We start from the raw sequence: 24,848 nt of genomic DNA on the forward strand, positions 1-24,848 counted from the left end.
CCTGGATCACACATGAGTGGAACATTTGCATAAAGGCCACAACCCTTCATTCTTTTTAGTAAGATTAGAAAAGTTTATGCAAGATTAAATTATATTTTTCTGAAAACTTCCAGTCACTGATTTGACCCTGAAATGTTATCCCTGTTGTTTCTATGGAGTTCTGTTCTTCAAATTGAGATTTCTGTTCTGTAGAAATTCCAGTAAGTTTTGTCTTCACTCCCATTACTTCATTCATTAAGACACTGAGGCTTTTTCCCCCAGGAAGTCATAATGGGTTTGCTAAGTGCTTTGTATCAATGACTGTTGCTTTCTTAGCAATGTGTTGTGAAATCTTCATTCTCCTATTCCTCTTATATACTGTTGTCACTAAAAGTGTACAGTAATCTTATATCGTAAGCCTTTAATAGAAAGCTAAAAAATATTTTTCTAGTGCTGAGGAGTGGTCCAAACAGGTTGGTAAATGCTGTATAGGAAGGAAAAAATAAACTCTTCAGTGACTCTGGGGGAAAATAACGTGAACTTTAATGGTTTCTAGGATGCTGGTCAACATGGAGACCACATGGCCATCAGCCCACAAATTCCAGTGGAAGAAATACTTCTGAATGAAGTAGCCTCCACATTCACTAACCAGCATATTTTTAAAAAATTATTTGTAAAATAATTTTAAACAAAAAAATAAAGTGTTAAAAGTCCAGTGTTTTGGAATGGCCACTCCCAGATTTGGCTTTCTTTTAGGATAAATTAATGCTTACATTTAGTGTTTGAATTAATTCTCCTTTCTATATATTTGTAATTTTCCAAATTTATCGTAACTGCACTGGTTTACAAAATCTGGGTGAGTGCCAGGAAGGAAGGAAGGAAGGGAGGGAGGGAGGGAGGGAGGAAGGAAGGAAGGAAGGAAGGAAGAAGGGAGAAAGAGAGAGTGAAGAGAGAAAGAAAGGAAAATGTTACTTGGAAGCAAATACATGGGCAAGGAAGGACTGCAGTATATTGAAACAGAATATGTTATAAAATGTAACTCTAGGAATTACTTCTATAAGTTTGGATATTGACATTTGTTGATAGTGATGATGTTTATATCAAAATAGACTATTTAAGGAGGCATTTAGAATTAGCACGGTAGGATGGGCTCACCTTGAGTTAGGTAGTTCTCATGAAAGGCCTGGCAGATGGAAAATATTTAGGTGTGTAGGAAGGAAGTATTCAAGTAACTATTAGTTTACTTCATAATGGCCTCAAAGTACAAAAGTAGTGACTGGCCATTCCAATATGCCAAAGAAAAGCCATGAAAGTGCTTCCATTGAATGAAAATGTGAAAGTTTTCAGATTAAGGAAAGAAAAAATACTATGTTAAGTTGCTAAGATCTAGTGTAAAAACAAATCTCTGTTCATGAAATTATAAAGAGAGAAAAAGAAATCCATGCAAATTTGCTGTTAAACTAGAAAAGTTAGCGAGTGTATATAAATAACATAGTGTAAATAGGATTTGATACTATTAAAGGTTTCAGGCAGCCACTGGTGGTCTTTTAATCTCTCCCCAACCCTCAAAGTTATAGCAACCCATTCTGGTGAGTGTCACACTAGCATGTAGAATACACCAGGCTCTATGAACACATCACAAATGTTGAAATAATTTTAAAAAAGGAAACATTGAGAAATAGAAGGGAGGGTATTGTTAGCTACGCATGTGATATCAGGGGAATTCTCACTTATGTAGGACCTTGCTTTGTTCTGGATAAGGAGGTAAAAACGGATCTTTCAAGGAGTTTTGATGTAAGTATGAATTGAAAAGTAAATCAGTGGCTACAGAGAATGCATTTTCAAGAGAGTGCTTTTTGTTTCTTTTATAACAGAAGGAAGAGGGGCTGGGGTTGTGGCTCAGGGGTAGAATACTCGTCTCGCATTTGCGAGGTCCTGGGCTTGATCCTCAGCACCACATAAAAATATAATAGAAGGAAGAGTAATAACATGTTTGTGCACATATAAGAATAATCCAGTACAAAGAGGAAAAGTAATGATGTAAGAAAGTGCTAGAATTTCTGGAAGAATTTCCTTGAGAGTTGACCAAGGATGGATGCATAAGTAAAGGAGCTTAGATTAGAGCACACACCCCTCATCAGCCACAGAAGGGAAGCAGAGTACATGATGCTGGTACAGCCAGAGGGCAGATGTGCAAGTTCTCTTCTGGCTCATCTTTTCTCAGTAAAATGTGAAGAACTCAACAGCTGAAAGTATACATAAGCAAGAAGGTACAGGAAATCTGAGAAAAATTGTGTTTAGTTCTCCAGGAGAGTGGGACATTGAACAGACTACAGAAAGGGAGTATGAGTTTACTTAAGATCCTAAATTTAAAGCAAATTCTAATGCTTATTTTTCTCCATCCATGCTCAGCTACAAGGATGCAGGTGAGGACTAGGCAAAGGGTTGGATATAACCATTGAGGGGCAAATAAACTCAGGGTTGACATTATTAAGGTTTAGGTAACACTGATGTTCTTTCTCACTGAAACCCACACTTCTAATTGGTTTCCTTGATTATTTGTCTATTTATAGATGTAATGAAAGTGTCTGGGAATAGAGATGTTAGCAATATGCACTTAATATATAAACCGTTTTCTTTCTATTCTTTCAATGTTCATTCACAAAAGAATTTCTTTGACTAAGTTTTATTTAATATATCTGTGTCCTAATCCTCTGATATTATACACTGGAGAGTGGGCAGAAATTTAAAAGGAAAATTGCAATAATGTAAGTGGGCCAGACATACAAAGCTATTTTTCATGGTCTAATGGTTTTTAAAATAAATCTAACTCACACATATATCATTAAAGACCCATTAATATTTCACAGTCATTTTTCATTTATTCACTTAATATATATATTCATATCTGTTGGGTACAAAACATTTTACATACTAAATAGGCACTGAGGTGAATAGAGGAGAGAGGGCTGGGATAACAACACCGAACCTCAAGGCATTTGCAGTCTAAAGGGGGAAACTCATATTTACAACAAATTATGCAAAGCAGGAGAAAATAAGCACTACAACATCAGTTGCATGATATGTGTTCATCTAACTTACCACTGTATACCACAGTGGGCCTGAAACATAGTAAGGATTTGAGGACATTGATGAGTCAGAAAATGCCATAGCAATATGAGCCACACTAGAGGAACAGGAGGAAACATATGGATGAATTCTGCACAGGGGATCTGAGCAAGCTTAAAAGAGAAAATACTTCAGCTGGTCCTTAGAGAAAAAGTAGGAGACCCCCCCCAAAAAAATGGAAGAGAAGGACCCTCTGGTATGAAAGCCTGGACAAACATGAGCACTGCCAGTGGAAGCACAGAAAAGACTTCAGGACAGCAGCATAGAGAAGTCTGAGGACTGAGGAGCATTCATGAAAGGTCATGCCAGATGAGCAACCACTGCAAGTGGAATGCATGGTTTGTCAGATAAAGGAGTTCTCATTGAACCTGTGCCCAACGCTGGGTCAAGGGCTGCCCGTGTTGTCATTCCTTTAATGTCACAGAGACTCACTCAGGGAGGTTATGATTATTCCCCATTTTATACGTGTGGGAATTCAGGATGTACTTGGTGGTCAAGAACATCCAAGTTATATAGACAGAGACCACACCCTGGGTGTCACTGGTACTATTAAAGTAATTTAAATGATTTAGTGACATTATATGATTTGTGTTGCTACTACTACTTTCACAAATGATGAACATAATAAAGTTAAATTTAGAAACTAAGCACCATGAATATTATACCTTTTCCTCATCTTTGCTTAGAAGTTCTAAACATTCTGATTAATTTTCACTTTGTCTTCAACATCTTCATTCAATAATATGACTATTTTCCAAAACCATAGGTTTAAGTGTTATTTTGCTGATGTAAAATCTACTATTTCAAATAATACTATTTATTTATATTTATATATATTTATATTTTTTATATTTATATATTCAAATAACTATTTCAAATATACTATTTCAATTGCTTATTATTCCAAATACATAAAATATGCAATTTTTTCTCATACTTTTTTACTCTAGAAAATGGTTTGTGTATTTGGTTTTTCCTGAAGTTACTTTGCCCTTCTCTTCTCTTTGTAACTTCACACTTAAACCAGAGAATTGTAGATAGCAGCCAATTCATCATTCACGTTAGACTCAAGTTTTTCATCATCTTAGAGAAATACTTTCTGCCTCAAAATATTTTTCAGGCTTCCATTAAAGATATTCCCTTTTTATAGCAGGTCTTTCAACTATCAATTAATTCCTACTAAATTTTACCTATTTTTTCCAAATACTTTTTCAAGCTAAAAATACCAAACTCATGGAAATGCACCCAGCAAATCTTTAAAAGTTCAGTTCAATATTCTTATCACTTATGTAGCCCTGAAGAATAGCATCTAATCTGATTTAATTGCCTTACCCAAGTGTTTTTATTAGCTCCTATAAATATGAACTCTTTTTACCATGTTTCAATTCCTTCTTTTCCTTCTCTTTTCCTCTTTATTTTTTTCTTCAAATAAAATAAACTTTTTTTGTTTATTTTATTTGAAATCCTTGAAAAATTTTTAAGTAGACTTTGTCAGTGTGGCCTGTCTTACAAACAGACTTGGACTTAGGTAATCCTAAGTCCATAACCTCAAAGATCTTGCCTGCCTCTTCTTTAGTGATGATATTGGGTAGGACCTCTGATGAAAGATTCTGATCTTAGCCCAAGCTATAGTGTCAATGCAAGGAATGCCCCATGGTTGGCTTTATGTAATAGAGAACAAGATCAGCTGAAGATCTAACATTAATGTATGTTATGGTTTGGATATGAGGTGTCCCCCAAAAGCTCATGTGTGAGACGACTCAAGGAGGTTTGAAGGAGAAATGATTAAGGTTAGGGCATTAACCTAATCAGTGAATCACTCCCTGATGAGATTAACTGAGTGGTGACTGGAAGCAGATGAGGTGGGGCTGGAGGAAGTAGTTCATTGGGGGCATGCCTTTGAGGCATATATTTTATATCTGGTGAACAGAGTCTCTCTGCTTTCTGATTTTCATGTGAGCCACTTCCCTCCATCATACACTTCCATCATGTTGTTCTGCATCACCTCAAGCCCCTAAGGAACAGAGTCTACTATCTATAAATTGAAACATCTGAAACCATGAGCCCCCACATAAATTTTTCCTCCTCTACAGTTGTTCGAGTCGGGTCTTTAATCACAATAGCAAAAAAGCTGACTAAAACAATGTGACAGAAGAAACCAAAGAAAGATGGAGGATGTTTAACGTATGGTGGTGAACAGTGGTTGGAATATATGACCAACTGTTTATGGAAGTACCTATAGTTTGGTCTTTACTGTACTAAAGAGCCGACTCAGGAAGAATAATGTGTAGAAGTTACTGGAGGGTAATTTTCAGCTAAAAAACAGAATTAGCTAAGTGGAGATATTAAAAAATGGAACAGGGCACTTCCTGGAGGAGAGAGAGCCATTTGTAGAATGCTCAATTTGGATTTCCTCCAGCAAGGAAATACTTAAAACTGGGTGACCATATAATTTATTTTCTAAACATGGATACACTTAAGAGTGAAAGGATAACAGTTGTGAACAAGGAATCCAACGCAAATTAATTTACATGTTACCTTAATTCACCTTGCTCTAGACTAATTGTGAGGACTCGTTGACATGTGGAGGATAGGAAAAGACTAACCATAGCTGGGAAAGGGGGACACATGGAAGCTTGTGGGGATGCTGGGGCACATCTGTGATCTTCTCATCCCCCACCCTGATAGGAGGATGAAATCTAAAGCCTGATATTAAATAGAACTACAGAGTCAGCCTGTACATGAGCCAAGTGTTAAGATCTACGGGTATCCACCTGGGGAAAATTCCAGAACAGGACCATTGTCTCCACAGCCCCAGAGGGTGGAGTATATGCTCTGCCCAAGCCAAATTATCCAGGAAATTCTACAGAGCATAACATAAAAAAAAAAAAGTAAGAAGAAGACCAACATCAATGGACTAAATTAGATTGTGAGGTGACAAAGTGGAGAACAGGACCAGCATAACAACAGAACATCCTCCTCATATTGTTAGCATCCTGAGAAAAATGGAGAAGAACAGGAGAAATGGGGAGCAATTTTCCTAAGTGTGGCCTGTGTTAAATCAGATAGGATGAAATTTTATCTGATACCCATTCCTTCTATTCCAAATGGCAAAAGGTTAATTTTTTTTAATATTTATTTATTTGGCAAAATTTGATAAAGAGAAAGTATCGAATCCATGACAATGAATAATTAGTTTCAAAGAAGGAATACAAAATTGAAAGAGAGAAGAAAGTTCTGAAAATTTGTCTTAATGAACAGAACAAATACATGCAATTATTTATAATGAAAATTACACTGTGATCAGGTTAGTATTACAAAACATCTCAGAAGTCTGACTGCTCACATTGTGCCAGTCACCAAACAAAAAGTTAATTTTTACTATTACAACAGTATTGTAATCTGTAACGTATTTTAGAAGGTTATTAATATGCACAAACATAAATTTACACTTACTGACTGCAGCAGGCACTAACATCTGGGACCCAGTTCCTAGTCCCCTTTTTGCACTTTATCCTCATGCTGAATGGGCACCTTTCACTTTGCCATGCCACCAATTTGACTCAGGAAAAACTGACTCCGCCCCCACAGTAACAAGGAACCAGTTCAAGTAATCTCAGTTCCCTGCCCTGCGATTGCTCAGCTCAAACCAGCAGCATCACATACCCTCATCAACGTTCTTGGTGCAGACACAGGGCCTAAGGCAGACATGTGTAATAGAAAAGCTATCTTTCAGCATGAACAAGGGCAAGAGTATTGCCCCAGTTGCTGTTAGCCACCATCAGAGGAACTTGATGGAATCCTGCCTGTGAATAAGGTCACCACCTGAGGGGCAGAATCCAGGGAAGTGCAGAATGTCAGAGCCAGAGCCCCATTTTCACCAGGTGTTCCCTACCTGCAGCTTCCCTTTGGGTGTGATAATAACTTCCCGGGTTAAGCCATTTTGAGGTGGATTATCTTGACTCCAGCTGGAAGCATCTGGAAGCTTTCTTATGGATCCATAAAACAGTGGTTGCCAAACATGTCTGCATATTGAAATTACTTGAGGATCTTCAAAAATTGCTGATGGCTGTATTCTACCCAGGAATTATGATTTATTTGTCTAGTGTGGGGTTGATAGAGCCAATTAATCTCTAAACTTCCTTTCTTCCTGGGGATTCTTGCCTAAAAAAAAAAATAGCACTGCCCAAGACTCTGAGATCCTTCAAAGTGACAGAGAATACATGTTCCCACCAAGACTCTCTACCCCCCATAATGAAGGAGGGACTTTTACTCTTTGTAACAGCATTTGAATTGCTTTCCAGCTGACCTGCTTGAATTTCTGCTTGATTGTCTCATCTGTATCACATTTCAGAAGATGTGTTAAAGAGCCTCCCCTAGTTAAAATGGTAATATGTATCTCCATAAACCAGGTGCTTTGGAGTATCAAGGGGCCAGGCTGAATGGCCACTGTCCATAGAAGCTTCCTTTCTTAATTGGTAGAGTTAGTAAAAGGGAAGAAATTAAATGCCAGAGAAGGAATCAAGACCTCACTATGCTGTAAACATGCTCTGCCTCTTGTGAGCCTCTGTATCCTGCTACATGATACACTGAGAAAAATAATATTTATGTAAATAGTAAAGCTTTTGTGAGAATGGTACAGAATAAAACATGTGGAAGAATTTAAAATTAAAAAGTGCTCAGGAATGTAAGCTATTCAGTATAAGGGGTCCAGAAAGTTAAAAATGAAATCTAGTTCTAACCTTAATAGACACAGCAGTGCCTGAACTATGAAATAGCTTAGGCAGTTACATTTGCCACCAGATCCTCTCTCTGACCTCCCCTTCATCCTTCTTCTCATCACCCTCATGAAAAAAAAGCAAGCTTGCTCTGTAAAGTACCTTTAAGACTCATCCTTGCCCCAAATAATTTTCAACCTGATTGCCACACTCTGCACCCTGTCATTTAGAAATCCTAGGCTGCCACTAATCGGCAGGAAGTTTATTTTGTTGTATTTTTTTTTCTCCTAGGTTTTTAGAAGCACTCCACGTCCTCCCTAAGAGTATACCTCTGGGTACCACAATGATCCATCATTCCCCACTTGAATTATAATGTCTATCTATCGAAAGAAGAATCTCTTGGGAGTCTTGAGTGCTAAGTGAGGAATGATTTTCAGAGAGATGTGTGGGAAATGGTTTCAATATTTGGCAGTTCCTAAAGGCAAGATGATTTGAGATGTTGGCTTTTATAAAAAAAAAAACAAAAAAATACTTGATCGGCTCATTATACTATTCTCTTATCTCTGAAAATATCTTGTCCTAGGAATATTATAGTTGGCAGGTGCACCAAAGAAGGTATTTTATAAGCCAAAGCATTATAATTTTAGCATATTTCATTCATTGTCCATGTATGTCACATAAAACACATAAATGCATATATTCACCAGGAAATAATCTTTCTCTTACAGATATCTCCATTAGATTATACAATTCTGAAACTAAAGACATAGACAATGCCCCAAGAATCGAAACAGCTGAAAATACTGCAAAAATGTACAAAGTGTCAACCATGAGACGAATATTCGATTTGGCAAAACTTCGAACAAAAAGATCACCATTTTTCCCAACTGGGGTTAATGTCTGTCCACAGGAATCCATGAAACAGATTTTAGCCAGTCTTCAAGCTTATTATAGATTGAGAGGTAAGGAAAAAGCTGAAACCTGTTTAGGCTTTTTTACTCTCTTCATCTCTTTTATTTCATTCATCTGTAGGTTGTCTTTATCCCAAAACTTCCTGAGACTCTCATTTAGCCACAAGAGAAAAAAAAAAAAAAAAGAAAGCAGCCCACTAATCTGATAGTAATGAATAATAAACATCCAAAACTATGGTGGGTATCATCTCTTGTGATTTAAAACAATGTCCTGTGCAACTTGAGATCATAAAGGCACTTGAAAAGTCGTAGAGAGCCTTGATATACAGATTTACCTCTTTGTTTTACTTTTGCTGAAGCCGATATTGAATTTTAATGTTGTTCTTATGAAGTGAAAAGTACAGAATGATTGCAACACCAGATATCTGAGCAAGTTGAATTATGACTTAAGATTTCATTTTTCAAAAGCAACATTTCAATCCAGATCTCTCTCCTCTCTCTCTCTCTCTCTCTCTCTCTATCTATCTCTCTATCTCTCTATCTCTCTATCTCTCTATCTCTCTATCTCTCTATCTCTCTCCCTCCCTCCCTCCCCTTAACAAGCCTGCTATTTATTGCAAATCCAGGAAAATAAAAAACTTCTGGAAACCTGGAGGCAGGTTGAAGTGTGGAGGAGAAACAGTTAATTAAGAGTGACTGCCAAGACATAATGCAGGGTATGACCAGCTCCCAGCAGAGGCACAGTGCAGCTTCTACCCCATGACAGCTTAACAGGATTCTTCCTGCATTCCCACAAGTCTTAAGGGGTTAAATCCCATCACAGCCATCCGTGATTAGTTTTTATTATTATTATTATTTATTTATTTGTATACCATAGATGAAAAAAAAGTCCCAGAGCTGCTTCTTTAAAATAAAAAATAATTTTTCTCTAGCTGCTATTCACTTCTCTGGGTAGCCACAAATAATACAAAGGACCTATCTCTCTGAAGCCTAAATTCAACTCATCTTATACATGGAAATTGAGGAGATTATATTACAGATTTCCCACCCTAATCACTCTAGATGCTTGAACCTATTCCAAAATACAGAGCCTTCTTGCTCTACTTAAAGCCCATTCAGTAGAGCAAGCTGGCTCAATTCTAGCCTATGATATGTTGTGTATTTTGACAACTGAAAACTTATATCATTATACTAACATCCAAAAAGGTCTTAGAAGTCTACATCTATGGGAGGGAGATTTGTGTGTGTGGTACTTGGGATTGAATTCAGGAGTTCTCTACCAGTGAGATTCATTACATTCACAGACCTTTTTTTTTTTTTTTTTAATTTTTTTAATTTTGAGTCTCACTAAGTTGCTGAGACTGACCTCAAATATGCAATTCTCCTGCCTTAGTCTCCTGATATACTGGGATTACAGGTGAATACTACCACATCTGGCTGTCTATATCTATAAAACATGCACAGGGTTAAATTAATCTGAAGAGTTCTTATTGTATTTTGGAGGCATAATCAACTAAGAATTTCAAAAAAAATCAAGCCTTATAATTCCTCATATGTCTCATTTTATGTGGAATTAAAAAGATTTGTTTTCTGATAGAAACCACACCCATAGAAAATTGAAAAGTACTGGGTCATAGACAGAAGAACTCCAGTTGCAGGAAAGAAGTACTCTATATAAATATTCTGAGGTCCTGGCATAGCATCTTACCAAAGCAGTTTTTCAATAAATACTTCTTGATGGATACAGAAGGCAAAGATCCCATTCATTGGAAATGCAAAAAGAAAGAGAGAGACAGAGAGAGAGAAACACATAAATTATTCATTTTGAATGTGCCTATATATTGACAGATATGACACTGGTAATTTACATACTATTCACCAATAGAAGCATAAACATACAAATATATAGTTTTTATCACAGTGAACATGAAAACTATTTTCTTGTAACTTGTAACTCTTTACAACACTCACAAACAGGATTCACTGCAAGTATTTGAAGAATAGACTATTTATTGCTGCAACCTAATTTTTAGTCCTGAATTTTTATTCTTATCTCTATTCTTGATTAGGTTTGCCTCTTTCATTCTTGTTTCCCTGGATGAAACAAACCACTGTTTTTCTCCCCACAGCAATGACAGTCCATTATCTTTATAGCTGTCCCTGGGTGATATTAAATTTTACTATTCATCAGCATGAATTTCTTAAGTCTAACAAATTGGTTCACAAAGAAACAAGAAATAAGACCTAGCTACAGTGTTCCTTTGATGGAGTAACCCACTTACCGATCTCATCACCGCTTTTATAAAATTATCTGTTGACATCTTTCAAACTCAGGGGAGAAAGCTCGCTATTCCTAAATCAAATGGAATATTGAGCTATTTCTTTTCCCAATGCTTAAAGCAACACAAGGGAAAATGCTCTGAGCTCACACTCATCCCGAAGCACAAATAAAAAAGGAAAGTTTGTTTCTGGCCCTCTCTAGGCTGAGCTCTGTGCTCCTCCCCATCCAAGCATCCAAGCTCCCCACTTTATAGTTGTGTCTGACCCCCACCACACTGATTCCAGGCTTTCCCTGTCTTTCCTATCTCCACTCTCCCTGCATTCCAATATCAAAAGCTAGATTTTTCTTCCTCAGTGACATGTAACCTAGAGTGGATGAAAGATGGGAAGGATCTTTCTACACCAAGTATTGTCCACAAATCAGCAGCAGCTGAGAACGTTAGAAATGTAGATTCTCATATCCCAGACCCACTCATATTCTCATATCCTAGACCTACTGTCATAGTCTGCATTTTAATAAGATCCCTGGGTCATCTGTTTACACCTTAAAGTTCTGTAGAGGCACTGATCTGGAAAACATCTAGAGATGTTTCAGATGAGATCTGAAGAAGTAAATTGGTATGATCAGGGGCACAGTTGGCAGAAGAACATGGGTAGGACCCAACATCCTGATTCCCATTCCAGTGAGTGTTCCCATTGAATGTGTACCCAGCCCCATTAGATGTTTAACAAATAGAAGCATAGCATAAAAATCACAGTAAACATGAACACTATTACTAACTATTCACAATTGGGAAGAATTAGATGAGACTAATGGTGTGAAAACGCTTTTTTAGTCCTAAATTTTTCACACCATTGGTCTCATATTATTCTTCCCAGTTGTGAATAACCATCTGCAGGGCTGAACTTCCCATTATAGACAGCCACACTGGCCTCCAGAGCCTGTGTTTCCTGGGGGTGCTGCCTACACATTAAAGAGCAGAGAGATAGAGCCTCTGTGGTCAGATTTCAGGCCTAGGCCAAGACTGGGGATCACGGATCAACTCTAGTCAAGGGTCAACATACCATGCAGGCAGTGATAGTTTTTTTCATATATCATTGTATCTCTGGCACTTAGATGGGTTTTGACCTAAACTAGCAGGTACACTGGGAAAAAATGGAAGGGCAAAATAGAGTCCCCAGAAAGAGTATGGAGTATGTAGGAGAGAAGGGTAGTGAAGGCAGTTGACTTGCTCAAGCTGAACACATAACTCTCAGAGTTTGGATAAATCTGAAAAAAAAAATGCAAGTCTTGTTTCTCTCATGACTGGCATGTAGACCCTTGAGTAGAAATGAAGGCTCAAGTACTATGTGATGGCTGGTACTGAAAAAGACATTGAAACTGATCCCTGATCCTTGCCTGACAAGAGAGAGGTCATAATCACAAAAAGTGGGTTCTCCAGGGGGAAGCTACTTTTTTGCTCCCATGAATGTTGATCCTCCCATTTGGGAAACTAGATGGCACATTTGAGTTGGTAGGACTGCACCCTCTAGGGGAATTACTAATTAAAAAATTAGTTACCTTAAAGGTTCTTATCTGGTTTCTATTGGTAAATGACTTGAGCTTCTACTGATCTGGACTTCCCTTTGCCTTTTAAAACAGAAAGCTTGGGGAAATCTAGACATAGAATAAGTTGGGAGGAAGGAGATAAAGCAATAAAAGCAAGAATCTACAAACTGTCCTCTTACCTTGCTCCTCCCCACCACCCCTTTCCTCAGCACAGCAGTCAACTAGTCTTGGTTAGAAAGTCAGATGATGTTAGCCTCTGCCCCAAAGGTTTCAACTGCTTCCCATCCTCCAGAGGTAAAAATCCACTTATACAATTGCTTTTATAATAGGAGACTTCTGCATTGCTTACTAACTTAACTCCCCAAAACAATTTAACATTATATTCCCCTTTGTTCATTTTTCAGTTGATCCCCTTGCAAAGTTTTTCATCATAAGTTTAAATAACTAGAAATGTTGTAACTTTCTGTGAGTTGTAAACATTGACATTTAAAATAAAACAAGAACTGGCTGGGCTTGGTGGTGGATGCCTATAATCCAGGTGGCTCAGGAGGCTGAGTCAGGATGATAGTGAGTTCAAAGTCAGCCTCAGCAATGGCGAGACACTAAGCAACTCAGTGAGACAAAAATACAAAATAGGGCTGGGGGGGGGGCTCAGTGGTTGAGTGCCCCTAAGTTCAATCCTTGGTCCAAAATAAATAAATAAATAAATACAACAAGAACTGGATCATTCTTACATATCCAGTGGAATCTGCTACATCCACTGAATACTCTTATTGAACCATCAAATTCTTTCAACAAATACATAAACAAACTCTTCTTAAGAGAAGGAAATGTTACATGATCCCCTTTTCACCACATTTCTATTTTACCCTCATAGTCTTATTTCAATGTAATTTATGTTATGCTTTAAAATGTTATTGATTGCTCCAAATACTTCTCTGTAAAAAAATAAGGAAAAAGTATAAACATTGAAATTACATATTTTTATTTCCCCTGAATCTAGGGTTTATGTCTAAAATAAAATTTTCTAGATTCAGTTGCATTTCTAGTAATCTTTAACATGTAACTGGTTAAAACAAAATATAAAAATTAGACAAATTTCTTTATAATTTTATTGACAGATGGATGTAGGGTGAGATAAAGGTTTTGTAGTTGTTTATGTTTATAGATACAAAAGTATAAATGCCAAATTATAAACAGAGCTTTGGAAGGATCCAGTATAAATGACAGTTCTGTAGCTTAAGCTACCTTAGTGTCTATCTCTAGATTGATGATGTTGCTTTGGTTTTTCTCCTCTATTAGTTCGTGTTCTATTAGTCATTATTTATATTGTGCCTTTTAAGATTAGATAAAGTTTAGCATAAATTTTATTCCTATTATTTTACTTAAGTGCTAAGAAAACTTGCTCACATAAATAAATAGAGGGGAAGAAAGTTTTATTATAATATCATTATTTCTTTAATTCCTTTGGCATTATATATCAATAATACATCATGATGTGTCATCATTATTCTTAATGATTTATCAGCTGTCAACTCCCTTAGGACTCCTAATTTGTTGAAAGCAAAGAATCAGAAATCACCTGAGGGGTCAAAATGTGTCATTCTGCATCTAAGTTCACTCCTTTTCTCAACTTCAGTGCCATTATTTAAAACCATACATTCCTATGGTAACCCAGAGGTACTGAACCCCGATAAGAGTAGGAAAGGATGAATGAGAGGGAGGATTGTGACCAAAAGGGAACTGAAAAAAAAGAGAGATATGTCCTTTTAGGAAAGCATGCACAGGGAACATGAGGCCTGGAAATTGACTCCTTTTAAACTTCCATTTGTCTGTTCATCCTTTGGAAAGACTTCTAGTATAGCCAGGGTAACTACCTCAGTTTGGAGACAACTGGTTTCCAAGGCCCTATACAATCTGTAACCCCCTTGCCATATCTTCTTCCAGTCCTCATCCTCCATTATTCTGTGATGCTCTAGCCACACTGACAGACCATCTCTGCAGAATGGTGACAGCACTGAGGCTGGGTTGGGGGAGTGCTTTCTCTTCCAAATGCTCAAATGTCACCTTTATAGTGAGGTCTTCCTCATCCACCCTATTTGACATTGCAGCCTTACTTGCATTTGCACATGCATGCTTGTGCATGTGCACGCACACACAAGCACATGCTACATTCCTTATATTCTTTTTTCTCCCATAGCACATGGAAAGGGCCTAACAAATATTTTGTTAAATGAATTAATTTCTATGGGCTATAAATTAGTGTGTCAATATAAACCATAAAAGAATTTTCCATATCATGAGATTATGCTTTGGGGGAAGGGTTTTCTTCTTTAAATGTGGCCATTTTCCACCCCCTAATGGCTCTGTGTTGCAGTGTGTCAGGAAGTGGTGTGGGAAGCATACAGGATCTTCCTGGATCGCATCCCTGACACTGAGGAGTACCAGGACTGGGTTAGCATCTGCCAGCAGGAGACCTTCTGCCTCTTTGACATTGGGAAAAACTTCAGCAACTCACAGGAGCACCTGGATCTTCTTCAGCAGGTAAACCTAACCACTTTGTGGGTGTCTAGAACTCTGCCCCTTTCCCTACAACCCTGGATCCTTTTGAATTGGTTTCCACAGCACAAGCAGCAGAAATCTTGGAGGTATCTGATAAGACCAATAGGAATTTTATTCCTGCAAAATAATGTTGTACAGGCAGGTTGAAGTGTAGATAAAGGGAGAAAAGAATGAAAATAGACTTTAGCTCTTTAGTTGGCATTATCTCCTGGTAAAATTACTTTTTATCTTTTTTGCAGAGAATAAAACAGAGAAGCTTCCCTGAGAGGTAAGTACCCAAAATAGAGTTCAGCATGCTCCTGACTTTCAAAAGATCATATAATGGAATAACACTAAGCTATTGTACCTTTATGATTTTTATATCAGCCACCAAGATCTGTGTAGATTATTCTGACAATTTATGCCTACATTGTACTGAAGATAAATTAGTATATAAAAGGGAAATTGTTGAACCTTATAGATTGAGATAGATATTTGTGTAGGAATTCATCACTATCTGATAAATATTATGAATATTTTCATTTATAAGATATAGAGCAATTAAAAGTATTTATAAAATATAGAGCAATTAAAATAGTTTGATTTTTAGCATTAATAGTAAACTATTGGTTACATCAGGAAAATATTTAATACAATCAGAGAGCAACTTGAATTTTGAACACTCACTTGGTATTCTGTAAAGTGTTAGTATTTCTCAAACTAAATTACTGAAGCACTGAGCTCTATCCTCAACAAGAACTGAATATCAAATAAGAAAATTGAAATGAAAAAAAAGAAAAAGAAAGAACATTATATAAAATGATTAAAGAAGAGAGGTGTTATTGCCACAATCTAAACTCAAAAATTACATACCGTTTATAACATTTAGAAATCTAAATCTGAAGGTAACACTATAAGAGAAACACAAATTGGGCCATATGAATTACTAGAAATTCTTTATATTATGTTTCACATTTGTTGCTTTGTTTCTATTCTCTTTGCCACATACCTGATTCAGAATCTTACTAATTTACTCTGTGAACATCAAATCTTATCTCCCTAAGTTATGCCCCTTCCTCCAACACCTTCTCCTCTTTAACTGCTGCTAGATTGATAAATCTGGAATGTTCCTTTTTTCATGTTGAGCCCTGTTCAATGGCATTCAAAAGATTCTCACACCTGCCCCTTGCCCTTCTGAATATCCCACTCCCCATCTTCTCCACACACACGTCTGTGCACAGGAGGCTTTTGGTTAGACCAGCCAGGGGGAGGAAGAAACCAGAGGGAGAGAAGAGAATGAAGTCATCGAATTTAGCAGGGGGGCACATGCATGCCTGTACAACACACACACACACACACACACACACACACACACACACAATAACACACATGCACCTGCTAAGTCTCTGAGGGCTCTTGAACTCCTTCAACTTCAGCTCAGTTCTGGTCAGGCAGATCTTTCCACAGAGCCTTCTCTTTGTCTGGTTCCTGGTATCCTCTCACCCCTCCTGGCCTTGGGTAGGTTTAAGAATCCCATAGTTGCTAGCCCCAGGGTATCACACTGTCTCTTATGGATGCTGTATATTTTTTCCACAATAATCCTTAGTGAGTTGTTTCCTCACAGGCCTTTCACTGCAGCAGAGGTCAAACTAATTAATTAAGAACTTTCACCTCTGATCTTTGCAACTTAACTCACATTACCTGTGATTACACTGCAGTCACCAAGCCACTTCCTCACTGCACACATCATGGGCTGTTCATCTGGGCTGTGACCCCAGACCTTTCCCTGTTGCTTGGAAGAACCCTCCTTCTTCACTCCACCTTTGCAAAACCTACTCTTTCAATTCCAGGTAGACCCCCACCTCCCTATGATACCTGAACAGCCTACCTGAGCCTGCAGCTGAATCTCCCTGTGCTGGAATTTGTACTCTGTACTTAAATTTTCACTTAACATTTCCTTGCTTCATCCCATTTCCTTGTGAGAGTAAAAACTCCTTAAGGGGAGGAAACATTTTACACTTCTATGTGCAAAGTTCTCACATAGGTTGCTAATCGGTTATATCTGGTGAGCCACTCTTTTACAGATTTTGGTAAGTTATTGGAAGGGAAATATATGACTTAAGAAAGTCTTAGTACTAGAATCTGAACTTTATTTGCAAGACAGAGAGATTGACTCCTCTGATTTCAATATAAAATGATAACTTACTGACTCCTTTATTTTCAAAAAAAAAAAAATGAAAGCAAAGCAGAGACTAGCCATGAGAAAAAAAATCAACAGAATATACCAAGTCTGGATAGAGAAACATTAAAAATTATAAGAAACATTACCCCAAGCCAGAAAGAGAAAGAAACAGAATCCCTCCATCCCTTCCTATGCCTGCCAACATTGCTGGAGAGGAGCAAAAGACAAACACTTTATATTAGTGGCAGTCACCAGGTAGGAAAAAAGAGAGAAAAAAGAAAAGGGATAAATTTCTCTTTTATTTCAATCCTTTCCAAGAAGAAAAAAGAGAAATTTTTCTCATCTGACTAGCCCATAAATCTGCCACTTCAGATGACTTTGAAATAAAAGCCAATGGAAGAAACGAGTGGCCCAGTTTCCCAAGTTATAGCTCCTAGGTGACAGTACAGGTTGACAGCTTAGTGGCAAAATCACACCTAGCCATAAATGATAAAGAGTCCTGCATAGAGTCCTGCACAGAGTGGGCTGTTGATTTGTAACTAGTACAACAGCCAACACTGTTATAAATCGCTTTTTTGTCATTTTCTTTTCACAGAAAAGTAAAACAAAGACACTAAAGTAATAATAGGAGGCAGGAGATCTAACTATAAAGATCTATAAAGTTAAAATGAAAGAAAAAATTTGTCTAAATATAACTAAATATATACACTATAATATTTAATATAGTGAGGATTTATTTAAACATGAGCTACATAAAAACTATTTACTAAGTATAAAACCAAAAAAAAAAAACCAGCAAGAATAGCTGGTTGGAATTTCCAGTATGGTCTAAACTTATATTTGGACTGTGTACACCAATTTCACCATCCATTGTTATTGGTGAGAGCACATGCAGGGATGATTGGTGATACTTTGTATGTTACACTTATTAGCACTTTGGAAAATTTGGGTATGGCAGAAATATGTAGGTGGTACTAGGGTCTCTGACCATCCCAGATGATTTTGTAACAACAGAACATCTAACCATTTCTTTTATTCTTCCCATCATGATGAACCACAGAAAATGAGATCAAATACATTTTACTAACACAGACACAATCCCTTGGGATCTAACAACTTATAGAAATAAATCTTTCAGCAAGTTTCAAAAGGTACAACTACAATTACTCCTTTCCAGATAAATCTTGCTAAACTGTACCCACATTAGATATGCAAACGGCTCTACCACCAAGACCTTTAACCTGCCCTGGAATATCTTCCATGTGGCCATCCACGGTACAGCAACCCAACTTCCAAATCCCCAGTTGGTACCACTGTAGCAATTGGTGGGTCCAGAATACAGATTTAATACACCTTTATTATCCAAAAACGTGAATCTTTCCCATTACTGTAACCTCAAGAGTTACTTTATTAGGTAAGTAAGTATAATACTACCTTGATTGGCTGGTTTGAGGATCTGAGATTTTAGGAAGAATATTTCAGTCACAGATCATGTCATCTCTTACCTTTGAGGTCAAGGACACAAAGAGACTATATAACATCAGGCCCCCCAAACCAGTTTTGCCTACTATGGAAATACCCACACCCTCAAGATCACACAAAGCCAAGACGCTTATAGAGAAACTTGCCATCAGACATAACCATTTTGGGGGCAGGGTAGTTAAGTTTTTCTTCAATGGGAAGTTATTTTAATAACACTTTTGTGATTTCTTAAAAAGGTTAAATACATTTTTAAAGTGTGATTTTTTTCTCTATTTTTTGGATCTATTCAGCATAGGCAAATTTGTAGATTCCCTATTGTCATCAAATTATTTTCATCACTTTTTCTTTCTATTGTGTTAATAGAAAAGATGAACTGTCTATAGAGAAGACATTGGCAGACCCTGATGAAACTGCTGTGTTTTCAACAGGTAAGCTCAGAGCTCATTTCATCTGCTTCTGAACCTTGATTTAAATAAGCACGAAAGCATGTTATTTATGAAGGAATCCTTACTCAAAGTTGACAAGAGTTTACAATGTATTTTTCCAATTCTAACTGGTTGTTCTAACCTTATAAATAACTTAAATTCATTGCATAAAATTGGAAAATTAAAAAGAGAATAAAGGTGAAAGCAAACCTTTACCCATTATCCTACAAGATGGAGGATTTTAGCCCATTGCTGCCATCAGTTCTCTACTATGTTTATATGTAATTGAAACCATATTAGAGTTGCATCATTTTTTCCACTTAACAGGACATAAAGAACATTCCCACTAAAACTTTTACAAAATAATCATTTTAATAACTTCTAATATCCTATTGCATTGTAGAAATGTAATCAACTATTCCAACATTGTTAAATGTTTATATGCTATTACAAATAAAGTTTAACTAACATATTTAAGTATAAATCTTTGTGAAATCACTCATTTCTCAAAGTAGATTACTAAGCTCCTACAACATTGAATGTATGTTATCAAATTTCTCTTTTAAAAATATTGTCACAATTTAAATAGCCCATTGTTCAAAAATATAAGAATTTCTATTACACACTTGCCCGTTTTGTATATGATTGTTTGTTTCAATGTTTACCAAAAGTAAAGAGGAAACAATTTTTTCTGTGTTCATTAAATATGGGAACATTCTCTTTCAATTTTTACTATTGTAGTCTACCATTTTTCCCTTATAATTTAATAATATTTTCAAATACAAAAACAAAACTTCTGTGCAATGTTTTCCTCAGTTTCTTTGGTTTTAACTTATGTTAGTAATGTCTTAAAAGTCAAATGCTGACAACTTAAAATCTATAAACCGAGAAAATTGAGATTTTTAAACAAGTGATAACATCCCAATTCTTCACTTACTGATATTCAGAAAAAGCTACTACCTATATTTTAATATCTCTCCTACATTCAACTAGTTTACCATTTGTAGACTGACTTGTAGCTAATAATGGAACAAATCTAGTTCTATATCAATTATAAAAAGTTAATAGTAAGATCTGCCTCACTGACCTGCACAGGAGCTCAGGCCCAGGGTAGGCCCGAGTCCATCCTTTCACCAGCAGACACCTACCAGAGTCAGGCCCAGCCCAGATCTGCCTTGCTGACATGTGCAGCAGCCAGTCCATCCAGCAACCAGCATACACCCACCAGAGCATAGGTCTGGCCTAGGCTCACCTCACTGACCTGTGCGGAAGCCAGGGCCACAGGTAAGCTTGGGTCTGCCCCACCCACCGCTACCTGGGAGCCCAGGTCTAACCCACTTTCATCTTGAGACACTGCAGTCATCCCCATAGCCTTCCCCATGCAGTAGCCTCTACTTTGGAAAAACAGACAGGACCTAACCTAGAAGCAGCTGCATCGTGGAGCAGGCATACTAAAGTCAGTGTAAGGCCCTCCCTTTAAGCCCCATCAATGAAAAATGTTGCATCCATCTTGAGGCACCTGCTCTCTCTAGTTATCTCCTGCTGTTGTTGCCACCTCCTATAGTTACAGTAGCATCCATCTTGGGACACCAGCAAGATCTGAAAGCCCAACAACAAGGTGAGGTACAGATAACCTGCACAAATACTACAAGATTATAGGGTAGACACATCAAAGAAAGAAAACTTCAGACCAATATCTCTAATGAACATAGATGCAAAAGTTCTCAATAAAATTCTGGCAAATTGAATACAAAAACATATCAAAAAGATAGTACACCAGGATCAAGTGGGTTCATCCCAGGGAGGCAAGTTTGGTTCAGCATATGGAAATCAATAATAAATGTAATTCATCACATCAATACACTCAAAGATAAAAGTCATATGATCATCTCAATAGATGCAGAAAAAGCATTTGACAAAATACAACACCCCTTCATGTTCAAAACACTAGAAAAACTAGGGATAACAGGAACATATCTCAACATCGTAAAGGCTATCTATGCTAAGTTCAAAGCCAACATCATTCTAAATGGAGAAAAATTAAAAGCATTCCCTCTAAAAACTGGAATAAGACAAGGATGCCTTTTTTCACCACTTCTATTTAACATAAATCTTGAAACACTGGCCAGAGCAATTAGACAGATGAAAGAAAATAAAGAAATACAGATAGGTAAAGAAGATCTCAAATTAGCACCATTTGCCTACACATGATTCTATACTTAGAAGACCCAAACAATTCCACCAGAAAACTTCTAGAACTAATAAATGAATTTAGCAAAGTAGCAGGATATAAAATCAACACACATAAAAAAGGTATTTCTGTATATCAGTGACAAATCCTCTGAAAGGGAAATGAGAAAAACTACCCCATTTATAATAGCCTCAAAAAAAAAAAACTAAAATACTTGGAAATCAATTTAACAAAAGAGGTGAAAGACTTCTACAACAAAAACTACAGAATGCTAAAGAAAAAAAATTAAAGAAGACCTAGAAGATGAAAAGATCTCCCTTGTTCTTGGATAGGCAGAATTAATATTGTCAAAATGACCATACTACCAAAAGCACTATACAGATTTAATGCAATTCTGATCAAAATCCCAATGATATTCCTCATAGAAATTGAAAAAGATGTCATGAAAGTCATCTGGAAAAATAAGAGACTCAGAATAGTTAAAACAATCCTTAGCAAGAAAAGTGAAGCTAGTAGCAACCCTATACCAGACCTTAACCTATTCTACAGAGCAATAATAACAAAAACAGCATGGTATTGGTGCCAAAATAGACTGGTAGACCAATGGTACAGAATAAAGAACACAGAGACTAACCCACATAATTATAGTTATCTTAGACAAAGGCATCAAAAACGTACATTGGAGAAAAGATAGCCTCTTCAACAAACGGTGCTGAGAAAACTGGAAATCCATATGCAACAAAATGAAATAATCCCCTATCTCTCACCATGCACAAAAGTCAACTCAAGGGATGGGATTGTGGCTCAGAGGTGGAGCACTCGCTTAGCATGTTCACTAGAATGCATGAGGCACTGGGTTCAATCCTCAGCATCACATAAAAATAAATTAAAGATATTATGTCCATCTATAACTAAAAAATAAATATTAAAAAAAAACTCAACTCAAAGTGTATCAAGGACCTAGGAATTAAACCAGAGACACTACATCTATTAGAAGAAAACATAGAACCAAATCTCTATCATGTCAGATTAAGCCCCAACTTCCTTAATAAGACTCCTATAGTGTAAGAATTAATATCAAGAATCAATAAATGGGATAGATCCAAACCAAAAAGCTTCTTCTCAGCAAAAGACACAATTGGTAAGGTGAATAGAGAGCCTACAATTTGGGAACAAATTTTTACCACACACGTCAGATAGAGCACTAATCTCTAGGGTATATAAAGAACTCCAAGTATCTTAACAACAAAAACCAAATAACCCAATCAATAAATGGGTCAAGGATATGAATAGACACTTCTCAGTGAGAAGAGGATATACAATCAATCAACAAATATATGAAAAAATGTTCATCATCTCTAGCAATTAGAAAAATGCAAATCAAAACTACTCTAAGATATCATCTCACTCCAGTCAGAATGGCAGCTATTATGAAGACAAAAAATAAGTGTTGGCGAGGACATGGGGGGGAAAGTACACTCATACTTTGCTGGTGAGACTGCAAATTGGTGCAGCCAATATGGAAAGCAGTATGGAGATTCCTTGGAAAACTGGGACTGGAACCATCATTTCACTGTATCCCACTCTTTGGTCTATAGCCAAAGGACTTAAAAACAGCATACTACAGGGACACAGCCACATCAATGTTTATAGTAGCACAATTCACAATAGCTAAACTGTGGAATCAATCTAGATGCCCTTCAGTAGATGAGTAGATAAAGAAAAGGTGGTATATATACACAATGGAATATTATTCAGCATTAATAGAGAATAAAATCATGGCATTTGCAGGTAAATGGATGGCATTGGAGAAAATAATGCTAAGTGAAGTTAGCCAATCCCAAAAAAACAAATGCCAAAAGTTTTCTCTGATTTAGGGCTGCTGAATCATAATGTGGTTGGGGGGGGGGTGATGGGAGGATTATATGAGTTCTAGTTAGGGCAAAGGGGAAAAGGAGAGGGAGGGCAAAGGAGGGAGCATGAGGATAAGAAAGACAGTGGAATGAGATGGACATATTATCCTAAATACATGTATGAAGACACAAATAGTGAAATTCTACTTTTTGCACAAGAGATATGAAAACTTGTGCTCTATATGTGTACTATGAATTATAACAAATCCTGCTGTCATATATAACAAATCAAAATTTTTAAAAATGAAAGAATAAAAAATAAATTTAAAAAAATAAAAACATGTTCACTTAAAAATTTTCCTCCAGTCCACAGTGTCTTTAGCCATCTCTTTTAGATAAATAGTATCTTCTTGAATTGATCGAAGTCAATTGATTTATTTCATGATCTTTTATTTATCTCCTCCCATATTTAAAATAAATAAGGTTAATACTGATAGAAAAAAAGTTAATAGTAAAACATACTCCTTAACAATAAAAAAATCACATAGTTGTTGATTCTGCTTATAAGCAAATAAAATTTGACCTGTGATACCTAATAATGAATCTTCTTCAGAAAAGCATTATTTATAGAAGGAAATTTTATAAAACATCCTTCACACTTACTTCATTTCCCGTATTGGAAAACAATCAAAATTAATGAGAGAATTAAAATTTGTACTTTTATTTTTAGAAGTTGAAGTTGGTATATCTTAGCTGACAGGAGCTTATGTAATAAAATTAAATTTAGTAGAATAAATTAAGGAGTAAATTAAAATTAGCTTTTTTCTCACAAATTAATTTGCATTTTTTTCTTACAAGAAACTTTAGGATACCAGTAGACAAATGATATAATATTTCACTGGTATATACTTGATTTCCAGCAACAAAGGTTTTTAAATGAATTTTCCAGTGCTCCTGGACACCCAAGGTTGAGGTTCATGCACAAATACTTCTGCATTGAGATAATTTCCAAAATGAAGCTCAGAAAGAACTGCCAAATCCTAACTGCAATGAAAGCAGTTCTCACCATGCTTGGCATCAGTGATGATCTTATGCAGAAAGAGAATAGAACATCTTACTGCAAATAGAGGAATACTTTGAATACTTTCTCTACCCAAAAGAAAACTATCTCTTCCTAAGCCTCACTTTTCACCCCAGCCCTCTACATCATCGATACTGATAAATTTTGCAATTATAGTAAAATTTAGATATATACGTTTATGATTTAGAAATTAAACTTCCCTATCCTTGATCTGAACCTTGAATTCTTAAAGTGTAAATGCAACATTCTCAGGGATAGGAGAACATTAAATAGGGTCAGACTTTTATTACAATTGAGTTTTTCAATTACACAAAGTTAACTAAACATTTTGGTTACAATAGTTTCCTGAGATTGCATTTTGATAGGAAATATTATTAGGTACCTTAGGTGTGAAGGAAGAATGAAACTTCTTCAAAGGGGATTAAAGGCACTAGAAGATAAACCCAGTCTACCTCATAGCTGCTCTTAATTTTAATTGGATAATTTCTCTTTTCATGGCAATAAAGTAGAATAATACAAAGATAACC

The 24,848-nt window shown here is 36.5% G+C and overlaps 1 protein-coding gene across 2 annotated transcripts in view; it reads left to right on the forward strand.

Moving 5' to 3' along the window:
• The window catches only part of LOC143402491 (interphotoreceptor matrix proteoglycan 1-like), a 140,057-nt gene that overhangs the window by 14,546 nt on the left and 100,663 nt on the right, over positions 1 to 24,848 (forward strand). Inside the window, exons 2-5 of one of the 2 annotated variants that reach the window (XM_077109551.1) lie at positions 8,555 to 8,788; positions 14,944 to 15,110; positions 15,368 to 15,396; positions 19,135 to 19,199. In XM_077109551.1, coding sequence (XP_076965666.1) covers positions 8,555 to 8,788; positions 14,944 to 15,110; positions 15,368 to 15,396; positions 19,135 to 19,199 — 495 coding nt within the window. The remainder of the gene's footprint in view (positions 1 to 8,554; positions 8,789 to 14,943; positions 15,111 to 15,367; positions 15,397 to 19,134; positions 19,200 to 24,848) is intronic. The other variant, XM_077109552.1, reaches the window with a different exon arrangement.

The sequence above is a fragment of the Callospermophilus lateralis genome, chromosome 6 (assembly GCF_048772815.1).
Source record: "Callospermophilus lateralis isolate mCalLat2 chromosome 6, mCalLat2.hap1, whole genome shotgun sequence".
Classification (NCBI taxonomy): domain Eukaryota; kingdom Metazoa; phylum Chordata; class Mammalia; order Rodentia; family Sciuridae; genus Callospermophilus; species Callospermophilus lateralis.